The sequence below is a fragment of the Atractosteus spatula genome, chromosome 11 (genome assembly GCF_055471065.1).
Source record: "Atractosteus spatula isolate fAtrSpa1 chromosome 11, fAtrSpa1.hap1, whole genome shotgun sequence".
Classification (NCBI taxonomy): Eukaryota; Metazoa; Chordata; class Actinopteri; order Semionotiformes; family Lepisosteidae; genus Atractosteus; species Atractosteus spatula.
Window position 1 is genome coordinate 13,141,551 of NC_142716.1, and position 17,343 is coordinate 13,158,893.

The 17,343-nt window shown below is 33.0% G+C and overlaps 1 protein-coding gene across 1 annotated transcript; it reads left to right on the plus strand.

Moving 5' to 3' along the window:
• The first annotated feature begins 11,719 nt into the window (after nt 1-11,719).
• On the plus strand, nt 11,720-16,977 carry LOC148823539 (thiamine transporter 2-like). Its single transcript, XM_088927216.1, has 5 exons — nt 11,720-11,869; nt 13,159-13,933; nt 15,201-15,393; nt 16,242-16,383; nt 16,807-16,977. Exons 1-5 carry the CDS (start codon nt 11,720-11,722, stop codon nt 16,975-16,977), a joined length of 1,431 nt encoding a protein of 476 aa, XP_088783342.1.
• The last annotated feature ends 366 nt before the right edge of the window (nt 16,978-17,343 follow it).

Consider the following 17,343-nt stretch of genomic DNA (forward strand, 5'->3'; position numbering starts at 1 on the left):
ACTTATAGGCAACAAACTCAACCATATGGTGCAAATTCAACCCAGAAAGATAAGAGACCATATGGGCCTTTTCCATCTGATGTCATTTTTGTTTGTTTAATATTTTTAAAGAACATCAACAGTTGCTGAAATACATCTGCAGTCATAATGTGATTTTTCAAAAGTCATACTCATATTCATATTTTATAAAGGCCAAACAGAAAAGGCAAGAATTCTTATTTTTATATATTTTCTTTTACATTAATTTAGAATAGTTCAAAAAGCTGTTAGTGTGTCTGTTAGTGTGTAGATTTTCTTTCTTTTTGCATTTTGGTGCAAGAGGCTTCATATTCCATTCTAATGAGTCTCTTGACACCAAAAGAAAACTAGCAATTATTCTTTTGAAAAAATGTAACAGCTTGAGTTGACTTATCACCCAGATTATGATGAAGCAGTAAGGCCCCATGATGTAATGGAAAACACAAACATTCTTTGCATTTTTGATGCAACTACACGGTAGCATAGAGCACAATGGCTGATTAAGCTGAGTTCTGAACCAGGTGCCACGACAGTGGAACTGCTGGCATTACTGCCTTGTAGGATTGGGTGCTTGGGTTCAATTCCAGACCTTGGATAATATCTGCATGGCGTTAGTATGTTCTCTCCACAGTTCTCCCCAGATTAATTGACTCCTGGAAAATGTATGTGTGTTCCCTGTAATGTACTGGTATACCGATTTATACCTGTTACTTGCAAGGGTAGGATCTGGGTCTCTCACAGCCCTATATTTGATAAAGTGGCTAAAATTTATTCTGGTTACAAAAAAGATCAGTTGAAAGACAGATACTGTATATACACTGTATATCTGTATATAAAATAATAAAGCTGCAATTCTTTATTTGCATCATTTAGAGACTAAGAACCAATGTACAGTATTTGGTGTTTTGCCATGGTATATTGGAAAAAAGAAGACAATTTGTAGTGCGTGACAATGACAATTGACAGGAAACCAATGTTTTAAAACTAGTATTACTAGCTTTCTCTGTATAAATACCCAATGGAGGAAAAGCCCTACCTGAAATCTTATTGCTCAGAATCAGTTAGTAAGAGGGTCAGGATCTACAGGTCTTGAATTAGTCCTACAATAGGACCTTATGACCTTAGACTCAAATTACACTCCCCCATAGTTTAATTAGGACATCACTGATGGGTTAACCTGAGTTTCACTGGGAGAGGTCAAAAGGCTATGCAGGTCTTTCTCATCAAATTTCCTGAGGGAAATGAAAGGAGGTTATTTTGATGAATGGGTAGGTTAGGAAGGCTATAGTGAACAGACCTTTTATTTTTATTGAGGTCAGACAATTAAATTGGGCTGCAATGTCTATGAAGACCTGACTTACAAACTGCGCTGTCAGTCGTCTTCTGGAGACATGGGGTTTGTCTTCAGTTCATCAACAAGCAACAAATATCTCACATTCAGAAAGAAAGAGATAATCCATACCTCCAAATTGTTTCATACCCCTGATGAAATAGAAAAAATCAATGTCAATGTTTTTTGCTAAAAGAATTCTAAAATATTATAAAGTAATATCAATAGCATTGTCATACAAGTATAAGTCCAGGAACCACAAATGTCACATTTACCCATGCACTTGTAGTTTTGTAAATCCTCCTGTGGAAGATATTACACTGACAAGATTCCTCTTTGTCATACTGGAGAATGCCCATGTTTGGCCAATCTTGAGCTTCCTGAAAGAAAGAACCTGTTGTCTATCCAAAATGTATGTTTAGTTGATCGTTTATGATTGTGATACAAATGGAGTTTTTTTGCATAATATGATGCTCACTTCTGAGATGGGATAGGATTACATTGGACATCTAGGGCTCAAAGTATACCAGTGAATTGTCCAGACTCCATGAAAAGAATGGGACAGAATTCCACAAGAATGCATTTTTGTAACCATGTATTTGTATCTGTATTGCAGATGTAGATGTAGATGCTTGAATTGCTTCTAGTTGTAGCTACACACTACTAGTCCATGACTTTCACAGATAAACCACTGTTGATCAATCCTTTGATGATTAATACTTAATATAATGAATTAAATTATCCTTGTTATCCATGTCATGTCTGTTCAATATGATGGAGTATGTTAGCAGAATCTGTATGTTCCTCTGTATGTTACTCTGTATCCATATACAGTAGTGGTAGGAGCTGTAAACTCCTGCTGAATTCACATGCTAAGCTCTAACCTTCACAATTGCTTTAGCAAATATGCTTCTCCCCCTCTGTACTAAACTCCCATCTTCTGTACCAAACTCCCTGATAAGGAAGGAATGTTTCTTGAAAAAGTACCTCAAAGACAGGAGAGGGGGGTGTAGAGAAAGTGTATATGAGCTGTGTAGAGCCATATCCCCTTTGAACAACTACAACAATAATCCTTATTGCATTGTTCCTTGTATGCATAAAATAAAGCTTGGTTTGACGAACGGACACCTCAGGCTTCAATCTCTTGGTTTCTAGAAATAAAATGTCACCCAATAGAAAAGGAATAGGATAGAGATAGGCACTTCTTGTGGTTTGAAGTGATATGTTTCTTTTGATGCACAGTGTATACAGAATCTCAAATTTATGGTTTGGCTAATTACAATTATAAATAAGGAACATAAAGAAATTAATATAAATGCTTTTGGCAATGCAAGATGAATGTATTCATTTTTAGAAGATTTCGTTCCTCACATTATAATTGAGGCCTAAGGCATTATCCTAATGACTCATTGTGTTTGAGTAATAACAGACCAGTTTTAATATCCCAGCACATTCAAATACTTAATAGCTATGCACATACTTGTTGTGGCATGTTGCCACTGGCATAACATTTTCTTGTATTTATCATTTAGGTTAGATAATATGTAAAATTATTACATGATTCTAATCATTTAATTATGTTTCATACTATGTTCCAAAGGGAACTGTCAAAAGAGGTGTGTGCCATTTAACCAAATAATATAAGCTTTCTGATAGTAAAGCGTAACCTTTTCTTTAGACATTGTTTTAAAAATAAAATCTATCAGAATTTTTTCCCTGTGAAGTTCTAAAACAATAACAATAAAATTACAAATAAAACCACAAAAAATGTGGTTAGAATGTAGTTCATTGGTTGTATAGGTTGTTTTAAACATTTATAGAGCAAAATAATTAGTAATTAATATTTCAGATTAGGGAAAATCACAACAAGAGAACAGGATGAATATACAAATCTTTTCCAGATCTTTTCTATTGTTTTTATTAAAGGATGAAAAACAATGTAAGGACTTCAGACAGCATTTATTGACCCTGTATTGCCTGTCAACTTGCAAAGAATGTAAAAACAACATAAGTATCAGGAGTAATTGCTAATTGGTCATCTCATAAATGTAAATAATAAAAAATAAATTCTGTATCCCTATGGTACTATTCATGATGAGTGCTTTTCAATGGTGTGTGAGGTCTGTGAACAGTAAGTAAGTGGAATACATCATTTCCTTTTGTCATGCTTCTAGCTTAATTAAAATAGAAACTTCTGTTCTGTTCTGTTCCACACTGTTACACACCTAATTATCAGACAATGCTGGCTAGTGTTGTGGAGCAATTACACTGTACATTTTCCTGACTCCTTTCTGTCATAAAATAATAAGCTGCAGAATCTCACTAGTGTCTTGGAGTGTTGATAATGGTGGGATGTGAAGGTCAGGTTTAGCTCTATTTTTAGAGACTTACCAATATCCTTCAAAAGCAATCTTTCTGTTATGTATTGTAACTTTGGACCCGTTAGTATGTCTGCAATTTTGCAAGATAGTTAGTCATTTATTCTTGACTTAGGTGGCTTTAGATTAAACAACTTGAAGGATGAAATGAAATAAGATAACTCGAATTCCATTACCTTTGAATTCCATTACATTACTTTTCACAATTGGCAAATGAGACAGATCCCATTTCAGCTAACCCATTCACATTTTTAAAACCACTAAAAGCATTTTGATGTGACTGTCTTTAGAATTGTGCATAAAATATTTTGAATCAACATTTCTCACACCAAAGAAAATAGAAAAATGTGTCAATATTCCTTCATTTTTTGTTGAAGCATAATGACTGATGTTTGATACTGATAAAAAGAAAACTACAGGTATATGGCATTGTTAATAGAAAACTATTCTGCAGTTCATGAAATTTTTCACATAATAGCATGTTTCATTAGAATCCCATTAAAATCCATATCAGAGCACCTTTCCAGAACTTTATTACTAATATTACGTTTCCACTCAGTGCTAATTCCTGGACCTGTGGAGCATGTGGGGGTTTTGTGCATTTACTGGGACAATTATTAATTGTAGCCGCAAATCATAAAATGATTATTCGATGGCTATTATAAAATCGACCTTGCGGAACAACTCAGCAATGCAAACATACGGATAGTAATACACGAGAATACATTTATTAACACATAAAATGTGCATATAAACATAACAGATCTTATAGTGAGGCTTAGCAGAATGCAAAAGGTATATATTCAATCACGAAGAGTATACTTAATACCAAGAGATAGATACATTCAGTATACCATTCATTAATACCGTTTCCTTAATGAGCTTTTTGATTACAACTTCTACACTAGATACTCAAAAACAAGTACATCACTCATATGAATTAAATTGACATCAACTGGGATTGAGGTAACAACTGAATTCTCGAGCTGCAATGTAGAATGTTGAATACTCATCCAATTTATGTGGATTCAGATCTCCCGCGGACACAAGGGAACAACAACAGGCTATTGCTGCATCCAATCGGCATCCTCTGGCCCGGTGCCAGGCAGTCCTGGTTGTGGCTGGAGGTGTGGGAGAAGGAGGGAGAGATTCCTGCTGCTGAAGACTGGCTAGTTAGTCCTGGCTGAACTAGCAGAGTTTGTGCACAAGAAAAGTGACTGCGGGTCCGAGCAAGTCACACTCTTTAGACGGGAAGAAGTCCAGTTCATTCCTGATATAGCGCTAGTCCTGAATACTGAGATTCAGCTGTTGACAGTTCTGACCATAGTTCAATCACTGATCAGGCAAGCACTCATAGTGGGTTACCGGTGGTTCATGAGGCTTGCTGCTGGGCTAACCTCGGGCGGATCCTTTGGTTACGCATGGGCAACCTCCGGTCTCGACTCTTAGAAGAAGGTCCTGGCGCTCAGATCTACTGGCCGTCATGTGATTGTCCGAAGTGAGTCTGAGAACATCCTGAAGGGGCACCCTCTGGGCCCTGTGCTGCCTCTTTTATCTGGAGGAACTACAGTCGTTCATTGGTTGAAAGTTTCACAGGCATTCGAGACCCACGTGAGGTTACCAGTTCCTGATTGGCTGATCAAGGTGGAGGATGAGTTACAATGCTCTCTGACCTTAGGGTTGTGTACAATTTGGGATGAGACTTTCCTTTGGAATCTCCCAGTCAGAAAGGTGCCGGAGATGACCATTCATTAATGTGGCTGGAGAATCTCAGCCCCGGGAGTTGTTCCTTATCAGAAAACTCTATCAAACAGAACAACACCTTAAATCTGAACCACATGGAATGGCCTCTCTGTGTTTAGTACTACAGAGTTATGGAGAGAGACTGGCGGGGGGACAGCAAACTTAATTCCTGTATTATTAATAAGCAGTGCCGCTAGATAAAAGACTATGATGAGTGGCTGTGTTCAAAGGAGCCTGACCTCTTTGACTTGAGGCACAAGGGTTGTACCTACATGGCAAAACATAAAGAAACAGTTCTCAGTTCCAAATTGGGTAGGTAAAAAACAATATACAAGGAATTGTAAGGACAAATCTCACAATAGTGTGGCATTTAATTAAAGATTTGTACCAGAATTACCAGAATGTGTCCTGCAGAATGTTAATATGGACTTCATCTCAAATTAAAGTTTTGTCACGCCTGTAAAAAGTTTTTGCTTGATGTTTTCAATGTCTTATTCCTGTGCAGTGGCAGCCCATCTGGGGTGCCGTTCTGTGTTGCCTCATCAGGGAAACCAGAATAGGTTTTTGCCAGATAAACCAATGTGCTTTGAATATGGAAATTACCTTTTATTATTTTTTTCATAAACTGCAAACCCAGAAAAAGATGTACCTACTTGAATAAAATATGTGGAGTTAGCTCTGTTTCAGTTTGTGTTTGTATCTGTTTATTGAAACCTTATAATTCTTTCCCATGTTTTTGGAAAACCGATTAACATACAGTACAACATCTTTACAACAGAATTAATAGATTATAGAAAGCTGTGCAGCTGCTGCTGTTTTAAAATACATATTCTCTCCTTACCTGAATGGCCTTAATAAACAGAATGCAATGGCAGATTGATAAACAAAAAAGTATGGTACTTTCTCTGAGCTATATATACTGTACAGTATAGTTTGTGGAGCACAATTTAAATCATCTATTGGTACATAATCCTGTGCTCTGCAGGCAGTTCTTGATGATGATGGTTTTATATGATCAAACTGTGAGTGTTCTCATTTATTTCTTCTTATCCATGACCTAACGAATTAAAATAGAACTAAAACTGTCTAGTTACAGTAATGTTGCATGAAGCATACATTGCAAGATTTAGCACAAAGCAGTACTCAAGACCACTATTCTGATATGAGAACACCAAATTCTTTCCAGAAAGGTAATGCTGATTTATTAATTTATTTAACCTGGCATCATAGGTATTTTCTGAATGGTTTATCGAATGATGGTTTGTATGCATGTAAATTAACACATGGAATAATTTTCTAATTTGTCAATTTATGAATAGATGAAATATGTTGGACAAAACCAAAAATAAATAAAATGCTGGACAAAGAAAAAGTATTAAATGAACATTTGTTTCTATTAAGAAATGACTGAATTAAATAACAATGAAAAAATGAACAAGTGTGATTGAGGTTTTTTAAGAATACATTTTCTTATAGTTTTAGTCAATAGTGTAATTTAGTTTTTTTCTTTATCAAGGTTTTTTCTTTAGTTCCTTGCAATCTCGTTTTCTGAAAGGCAATGTACTATGTATGAAAAGAAAATTTGATGTGTAATAAGATTGCACAACATGTCTAAACTATCAAGACTGATTTTTGGAAAACATTAATTTAATGTTCAAACACAATTACCACTGACACTGCTTTTATTGATGTTGAAAACCAAGGGTCATTCAGTGCCTTAGTCAATAACAGTGCTCTGTGTTGTGTAATTAGTCCAATAAACAGACTGTAGCCAAAATTTGCATATTTTGCATATCCTGCAGTAATGTTTAAAAGACAGTGGTTTAGTTCGAAAGGCCTACCTACAAATATTTCCTTTTATTAGTATGATTTTACTTTACTTTTCTTCTTAATAATCACATCATTATAGAAAACAAAGTTTCAAACAAAAGTGTTACATTATAACAATACATGAACTCTCTGTCAATTAAACGTGACATTACACTCAAGATGGTTCCTGTTGGAAGACATTGGAAAAGATTAGAAATAATACAATTTGATCTTCAGTAAAAACCTTAGTACAAATTGATCTTTCAGTAAAAATGTAATACTGTACATAAGTTTACATGATGTATAACAAATTTAACAGATGCCGGGGAAAGATGGGACAAATAAAATGAAGAAGCATAAAATTGCATTGTTTGGGCATCCGACAAAACAGAGATTATGCAACATAAGAATTATCAGATTTTTTTTTTTCATTTGGTATATTATTTTTATTTAAGTTTGATTTTGTTTTCAGCAGGGGTAGTGTATAATACACACATTTGTTGTGTGCCAACAGCTCCACCTTGTGAAAGCAACAGTCTTTGCTGAAAATAGTTTGGAGGTACATCACTAACAAGCACTTGATATTTACTCTGCAAGGTAAAAGTATTTGTGTAAACACACTTCTTGCTTCAGGCATTGGTGCAATGGCAAGTATTCTAGAAACACACATAAGATGTATGTTGGGATGCAGTGTAGTCTAAGTCTGAATAATATAAATATTGTTGTAACTGCCTCAAAATGCCTATGCATTCAAGTGACCTTTGTTTCTCCTTTAAAATACCTATAATAGAATATTACCTGTAAATACATTTTGGGCTGCGGAGTTGATATAAAATCAAGAAAGATTCTATGGTCTTCAGATTTACAATTGTAAAGTAAAACAGATAACAATTCTTTATTATAGCTGCTCATGATAATTTCTTGAGTCTAAGCAGTGCTTTGAGCCACAATACCATCAATACAAGCCTTATAACTCCTCATCACTGGAGGAAAATGTTAAGAACTGCCTTACTTTAGGTCTGTTATATTGAAGTAGGTGTAGAAATATTGACACTATCTTTATAAGCATGTGACAGTTTGCCCTTGTACATTATCAACAATTAAAATTATTCTCAGTAGCAAATCAGGTATTTTCTCAACAAACTTATCTTCATTTGCCAAACACTATAATCACACTTCCTTTGTGTTTTATTAACTTTCTAAAATACCACTCAATTCTGAAATTACTGTAAATAACATTCTCAATGATGTGGTACAGTATATCACAGCTTGAACAAAAATCTTCCAAGTGATCTTGAAAAACGAAAACTGATGGAACACCTTTCATATGTACTCTTTTTATATTTATGATTTCTTTTTAGTTGAGTCTGTCAGCCCCTTTCGTTACATCACATAATATTCTTGTGTTTTGTCATGTTTTTCACATTATGTGAAGCATGTTTTAACTATATAAATGCATGCAGGTGCCCATATTATATTCAAACTATACTAAGGTAAGGCACTGACATTTATACATTATGTACAGTGTAATAAAATATCCCTTTTTTCTACTGCATAATACTATTTCTAGAAAAAAATGCATTAGAGTATGTAGTACATAGAACATGTAATCGTCTCAAAAAGTTGAAGTGAAGGACAGTCAACATGAAAGACACTCATTAAAATCATTAATGAAAATCACTTTTTCCAATTCATATAATTTATTCTTGAGCCTATGTAATAAAAGGTGTAATTAGTGTTTGACTTTTGTGCTGCTGTACTGCCTGTTTTAGATTCCTATTATTTCTCAATTCTGATTACTGTAGCCAAGCTATGATTTTTCATAACATGTACAATTGCTATACCAAATTAAATGCTTCTGGAGGGGAAAAAAGACAAATTACTGCATTGCAGCTATCAATAATGGAGATGGAAATGTGTAACTGCTATTTACCCTAATGAAAGAATTCCTTTAATGAGCTGTTAAACATTGCTAAAAAATGTCAAGCTTGAAAAAAACAGAGACCATTATATATAAGCTACAGTATATCATTTTAAATGTTATTTAGCATAAAATTACAACTTTCTAAATCTGAAAAGTACCCTAATATGACACACAGAAGCACAGTAATTAAACACTGGAAAACAAATCATTCTTTACCACCAATTAAGTTAGGAAAAATAAATTAAATAGTATGGATTTACTAAAAACAAACATTGTGTTTGAATCAACCATTGATTGATCTTCTTCACCAGTTACAGTACCTAAAACACAAACCTGGAGTTAATTCATAAGTACTACCAGGATATGTGACAATTTGGATAATGTGTTAGTTACACAGTTTTTAAAGTCACTTGCGACAAAGTGATAGCTTAATCATTGGTTTGGTGTTGTGACAAACTGTGTCTTTTGGAAAAGTTCCCTGCTATTACAACAATGTTATACTGTAACTCAGTTTTTTAATGTCACTCTGGTGCCATTGCTTAAGCTTGTTTTTTTTCCATAAAAAAATAACCATAAGGTAATTGTTATGTGCAGTTACCTGCTTAGATCAGATGATACAGTATGTGACATATTTTAAAATGCCAGTAAAATAATAAAAAAAAACATTTTGTAAATGGAGTATAGTAAAACAGAATACCTTCAAAATATAATACTGATCATGTGTTGAGCTCTGGCCAACTCTATTAATTATCAAAATTAAAACTGCACAGTGTTCAGGTAATTCTAAGGTCACAGAACACTATTCACATTATAGCATAGTTCATACAGCTTTATTCTTCAAACCAGATAACCCAAGGTACTTTGCAATATAAACTAAAAGAGGTACTGGCAACACATCACAGCATAGAATGCACCAACTGAAAACAAATGTTTTCAATTTTGATTGAAAACATTACATTGTGTCAGCATTCTTTGTGTAATTTTGAGTTAAGAGGACAGAGATATTATATAATTAATACACCAACAACTACTTTGATTTTAGGTGCTCAACAAACTAGCACCCCAAAACAAAATCAAAACATCAATAATAGGAAATTATGAGAGTTTCAGAAGTTACAAAGTCCAGAATTTTGAAGGACCTGATGTACACTCATTCATTAATTACTTTAATTACATATTTTAGGGTACTTTAGATGCTCTATTGGGTTTTTTTTCAAAATCCCAAATTCCTTGAACAGCTTGAATGAAATACTGATATTGCCAAGAAGTGCTTCTACAGTGTATTTATATACATTCTTTGAAATTTTAAGGGAGCAAGGCATAGTTGAAGAGTTTACCAACGAGTTCCTAATTTTGTAATTCAAGTTCAAGGAAAATACTTTATTGCCATAACCCATTGCATGGAATTTGGTTTGGTGAGCTCATACAATTAATGACATACAGCGCAATAAAAATATACAACATATACAATTTTTTTAAAATCCAATAGTTTTATATTCTTACAGTATGTACACTACATTTTATTCTGCCCCAAAGCATTTTTTTTAACATTACACAAATAACACTATCATAAAGGTCATATAATATGATATTTCCTTTATAATTCCTTCTCCATGTGGAATTGCAGGGATAGTTACAGCACAACAATTTGTATTATTTGCCATAGTATTATAAATCAAATCACATGACATGATCCATGCAATCATGTACAGTACTGTACATTATTATGTGTAATGTCAGATGTGAATGATAAACGGACACATATGTACTCTCAAAAACTATAATTATAAATCATAAACAGATTTTTTCTTACACATACCATGAGTAAAAAAGGGAACAAGGTAGACTCAATGACAGCCATTTGCCCAGTACACCCTTATCTTGAGATTATAAACTGATAGTGTCTCTCAGAACACTCAGTATTGGCAAAAAAAACCAAAACAAACATTTGTCCTCAGGGCTATTCACTGCTTTTACAACTTTTAGTAATTTGTTTCCTGACCAAAAGAAGTCAGATCCAAACTATGAAATAGTTCAAATTGATTTACAAGTAATTACATTTTTTTATTATCTTTAAGTTGACTTTGAAAGGCAATATTACACGTTCTTAATGAAGGAAATCTTATGTCATAAGATAATTCTAACATAGTTGCATTATAAATCTGAAAGATTAAAGACTTGCACTTAGGAATTCAAAAACATAAAAGAAATCTGCATTTTCTAATAAATATTTTGTACCTTGCAAATGTATTCCTGTGTATCTAAATCAAATGAAATAAAGGGGCTTTTATCCATGCATTTGATGGAAAAACAGGTAGATAGACTATCATTATATTTATGAACTAAAGACCTTAAATTCCTCCTTGAACTTATCTCCACTTTCCAAACATCATAATCAGAGGCTATTATAAAATGACCACTTGAAAGAAAAAGCTCTGTTATAGAGTGGATGGAATGTCATTGCCATGAAAATATTTTCTCCATTACATCTAAATCATCCCAGAGGCTTCAGAAAAAATGAATTGCTGGAATAATTTACAAAGAAGTGGGTGGGCTTACCCCACTTTGGTCCTCTGTGTATATGGATTTTTTACTATGATGAGACCAGGAGAACCCTTCCTTACACCATATCTAATTGGAACATCGAAAAACCTGACAATTCAACAGGTATGTTAATATACAGTATAAGTGCTACTAGAAAATCTGAAAACTTCCTTTGATAAGAAAGTGTGTCATTTCGAATCATTAAATAATTAAACTTGCTTTCTTAATTTCATTTAGTTTTTATAATGTCAGTATAGTGTTGCTTGCAGAGTTTACCTATTTACAGAATTTAAAAATACTTTAGCAAAAGTAATACCAATTTTGGAAATGTCAAAGATGTGTTTAGGCTGTTGTTGTGTAACAACATTTTCCAGTTTTGGACAAGTGCGTTATTAGTTCTAGGGTTCTAATAAAATGTTCTCACAAGAGAAACACAGACTGAAATAAAAACATAGGAAAGACTGAAACAAGGGGAGTTCATTTATTTAGCCCTTTTTGTAGTTAATGTAGCAATTTTTTTAAATCAAAGTTTGGATTTATTATGATCCCTTGGTATTGTGATGATTTCATTTTTTTGTTTTATTTCTTCTGTTTTGTAAAATGTTTCATTACATCCAATCAGCATATATTATTAATGCCCGCCCTTCTCCCTTTCCTTCAGAATCTGGGATTGCCCCACACAGTACAGTAAGATGTTAAAAAAATGAAAATGAACATTACAAAACTAATTAAAAAAAATTCCAGTCTCATCTGGTTTCTCTGAGATTATTGATCCACAATGCTAAAATGCTTGGTTTTCTATTGATACAGTATAAATATATATATTCATGATATCACAAACATGCACAGATGTTGGTTTTCAAAACACAGCCATCTGTTTTTTAACAATTGTACTGTACTACAAACATTAGATGTTGCTAAGCTTTTTATCTCAAAGGGATGTTGTTCCGTTCATCTGACTACCATTTTTCCCGCAGATTCTAATTCATATGTTCTCCAATAAGCTTAGCTTTTGTTGTTTTTAAAAGTAATGTAGCATATCCAGGAGCAGAAACTAATACTGTAAGTTGCCAATCTTTAAAAAAAACCATCTGTCTAGAGGAGTAGGCCTTATTTATATATTTATAAAGCCAGCTGGAGGCTCCTGGTTTGTTTACTTATATTCAAATATGTTCTGTATAAATATTAAAATGTATATATTCTATGCAGTTATATATAACATTATTATATGTTATATTTTGTTTTACTTCTTTTGGAAATATTCAACACAAAATTGAAAATAAGATATACTCCTATATACATTAAGCTTCATTTTTTCAAAACTTTCTCCATTTTTTTTCTCACAAAAACCAATTTTGCAGATGTTCATTATTTTATTGCTAAACATGAAATCAATTTAATTTCATCTCTAGGTTTCCAGACAAGTATACCCAGTATGGACCTACACCAACTTTTTGCTGTTGATTCCCATTTTCTTGATGACAGACTACCTAAGATACAAGCCTGTTATTGTTTTACAAGGACTGGGGTATGTGGTGTGCTGGCTTTTGCTTTTATTTGGACCAGGAGTTGAAGCCTCCCAGTTTGCAGTGTTCAGCTATGGCATTGCAACAGCATCGGAAGTGGGATATTTCTCCTACATATACAGTGTTGTCAGCTTGGAGCATTACCAGAAAGTAACCAGTTACTGCAGAAGCACAACACTAGTGGGTTATGCTGTGGGATCAGTTTTAGGTCAGCTGCTCGTTTCCTTAGGAAATGTGTCCTTCTATTGTCTGAACATCATCACTGTAATTTCACTTGCTATAGCATTCTTTATCTCTTTTCTGCTGCCTATGCCTCAGCGAAGTTTACTTTTTCATGAAAACCATCTTGCAACCAACAACAGCATAGATATTGTGCCAGCTGTCCCCTTAGACTCTGGGAATGTTTCATCCAGCTGTATAATCTCTGATGAAAGGAAAAGAGATAGAAGCAGCTTTTTGAATGGAATTTATCAGCTATGGGTGGATTGTAAAGAATGCTATTCATCAAGAAAGCTCATTCCCTTCTCCTTATGGTGGGCTATGGGAACATGTGGTTATTATCAAGTTATAAGTTATGTGCAAGTTCTCTGGTCCCTCAAACAGCCATCAGAGAATTTTACCATTTACAATGGTGGTGTTGATGCATTTGCTACATTTTCAGGTAAGTAATTGCTTTTTGCTAAGAGAACAAAATCAATTTTATTTTATTACAAAAGAGCTGCATACAGAATATGTGAAAACATACAGAAATATACAGAAACTGCGAAAATGTGAACAGTTTCCAAGGTATCTGAATTGTTACTAGTCTATGAGATCCTTAAACACCTTTGATCCTGTTCAGTGGTAGAAGAGTAAAAATACAGTAACAGTATTATGGACTTTTACAATAGAACTTTCCTACTGAATAAACAAAGCCACAAATTCAAAGGAGAATAAATCAATAGTCTAGTTGAACATAAAATAGCTTTTTGATTTGTTTCCTGAAATGTAATAAATGTAATTTAAATATAAAGAAATATGAGGGCAGAAAGATCTTTCGAAGTCGACTAAAGTTTCCTAAATAAAAAAAATATTTGTATTTGTATTTTAATAAATTTAAATATTTTAAAAAAATTAAAAAGGCAGCAAGTTGGGCCTCTGAGTTCATTTCCAGGGTGCTATCTGCATGGAGTTTATATGTTCTCCCCATGTTCATGTAGATTTCCTCCCACAGCCCACAAACATACTAGTGGGTTAATTGTCTTGTTAGAAAACTGACCCTGGTGTGATTGTGTGCATGTCTGTTTATGTCTGTCTGCCCTGTGATGGACAGAAGTCCCGCCAGTGTATACCCTGCCTTGTGCCCTAACCCTCCACTGCAGCCCTAATATGGATTACGTGGCTACAAAATGGATGGATAAAGTTTTAAAATAATAAAAAAAGTATATGTTTTTTGTAATATAGTTCTAATAAAAATTAAAGCAATATATTAAGACATCATTGGTGCCCCTAAATTTTCAATCTAAAAATCCATATAGTATGTTAAAGTTCTTAGATCTGGATAATACTGTACATAATTTTCTACGTTGAATAATCTCATTGTTATCATTCTATTAATTTATTCTCAACTGAACTAGGACAATGTATTGAATGCTATATGTCCATAACATATTTTGTGGTATGTAACATATTTTGATTTATGTAGGCAATAAAAACTGGCTATGCATTAAATGATCAAAGAAGCATGGCTGCTTTGCATTAGACTGAAAAGACCCTAGGCAGTCACATGGCAGTTTTTTGTTAGAAAGTGAACTCCTATCCATTTATTTAGAGATCTGTGGATACGTACTACTGTATAACTGATTTCTAAAAGCAGGCTGAGTGTGGGGTTCATATTCATATTTTTTATTTCACTGAAAATAAGTTTGCTGTTTTCTGTCAACTCACAGGTGCTGCAGTCTCCTTTGCAGTTGGTCATATAAGTTTCAGTTGGTCCATTTGGGGAGAGCTCATGTTGGGCTTATTTTCAGCAGTGAGTGCCAGTGCGGTTTACCTGATGGATCTTACTGCAGACATCTGGGTTTGCTATACTTGTTATGTGGTGTTTAAATCATCATACATGCAGCTAATAACAATTTGCACGTAAGATAACATTATGAATTAATAGTGTACCTCACTAAGGGATTGTTTATATTTTCCAAGCTAACATGTCTTGTGAACGGTGTCTTTTTGCTTCCAGGGCCTTTAAGAAATAGTTAATTTGCAAAATTCATACATTATCTGCCTTAGTGTGTACTAAGTAATATTATCTGTGGCTTATAAATAATGAAAACATACTATATAAATTGCAATACAACTAGCAGAATGGTGATCTGTGTCAATGTGAACCGAGAAGAATTCTGTTTTAAAATGTTTTTGTTAAAAGTAGTTAATGATTTTTAAATGACTGAAACTTTTAACTACAAGTCTTTAAAATGAGATCCAGCTCAAAAACATACGAGGCATAAAAGATTTTAATCTTCACTTTATTAATTAAATTACAGAACAGTATTTAGTTGCATGTTCCATATTCATGTAAAAATAGACTTTTGACTTTTAATACTAAATAATATGATTTTAATATATGTACAATAGTTTCATTTTCAATTAGACAAATAATTTAATAAAATATTTAATATGAAACTCATTATACAGTAGGATACCTCAAATTCATTTTAAAACGCCCTGGAGACACATCCTGTTCATACTGTGGTATGCCCATTGCATTTTGAGACATCCCAAAATAACTAATAGATTTTGTTTTAGATAAAGATATTTCATTAATATCAATTCAAAACAAATAACATTTTATTTTTAAGTTTGAAATGTTCAAATATCATTAATTTGATAATGTCAAATTATTCTTATTAATTTTAAAGTTGACATAAATATCTAAAATTATTAAAAGATAGCTCTAAATAGATTAAATGTACTGAAGATTCACATTTTAGTTTTCAGATTGCAAAGACTCTCAGTAAGGAACGTTATGCCTTAATATTTGGGATCAACACCTTTGTAGCAGTAACCCTCCAATCCATACTCACTGCAATTGTGATCAATACAAAAAGCCTCCATTTAACCATCACCTCTCAGGTAAGTCAATTAAATTAAGTAAACATAACAATATAATATTTTAGATATTATGGAAACTCACATTAAATTAATTAAGGCAAACATGCATTAACTCTCTTGTTATATGACAGCACTTCTTTGTGTAATTAAAAGGCATGATTAAAGCATAATCATTAAAGTAAAATAAACGTCATTTATTTTAGTTAACCAAAATAAGATACAATTTGAAATCTATACAGATTTTTGTGTTTTGATTATTCCAATTCACTGTGTTAAATTAGAGATTTTGATTTGGTTATCACAGTAATATTTCTTCAATCTGATTTTCATAACTAATTAATGTTCCATTGATGTACAGTAATAATAAAAGATTACTTTTAAAGATTATTTTTACAATCTAATACATAACAGACTTGTTTTTACCTTTGTTTATTTCTTTTTCAGTATTTCGTCTATGGCACATATTTTGCAGCTGTTGCTTTGGTTTTCCTTACCAGAGGAATCTACTCTGTGTTTTATGTGAAATGTAGGATGGCAGAAGAAAATATCACTGGTGATACAATTAGTGAAAGAAATACCACTATACCTCAGAGTGCTCACCTGGATATGTATTAAATGTGAAAGTACAGAGTTTCTTTAAATCAGAAAATAGTATTTTCATGATTACAGTTAGTTAATGACATTTGATTTCACAGTTTTATCAGTATATTTTCCTCAAGTACAGTATGTTATTTTGAACCAAAGAATGCTAACCTCATTTGTTTCTCTGACTAGAACTAATATTTGATTTTGCAGTTTGTTTTGTGATTGAAAACATTGTGATCACAGAGAAATGTAATTTCTTCAAATGGTCACCAGAGGCTGCTCAAACTTTTTTTCCCACACACTTTATCATTAATTTTATTAACATATGGAAACTTTTTTTTATTTTATCATCTTCATTTCTCATTACATTATAACAAAATAAGTGTTGAAACAATT

Coding starts and splice junctions, on each gene's coding strand:
- LOC148823539 (XM_088927216.1), top strand. CDS start 11,720: ATGAATTGCTGGAATAATTTACAAAGAAGTGGGTGGGCTTACCCCACT. Junction 11,870..13,158: donor AAAACCTGACAATTCAACAG/GTATGTTAATAT, acceptor TTTCATCTCTAG/GTTTCCAGACAAGTATACCC. Junction 15,394..16,241: donor CAGCTAATAACAATTTGCAC/GTAAGATAACAT, acceptor TTCACATTTTAG/TTTTCAGATTGCAAAGACTC.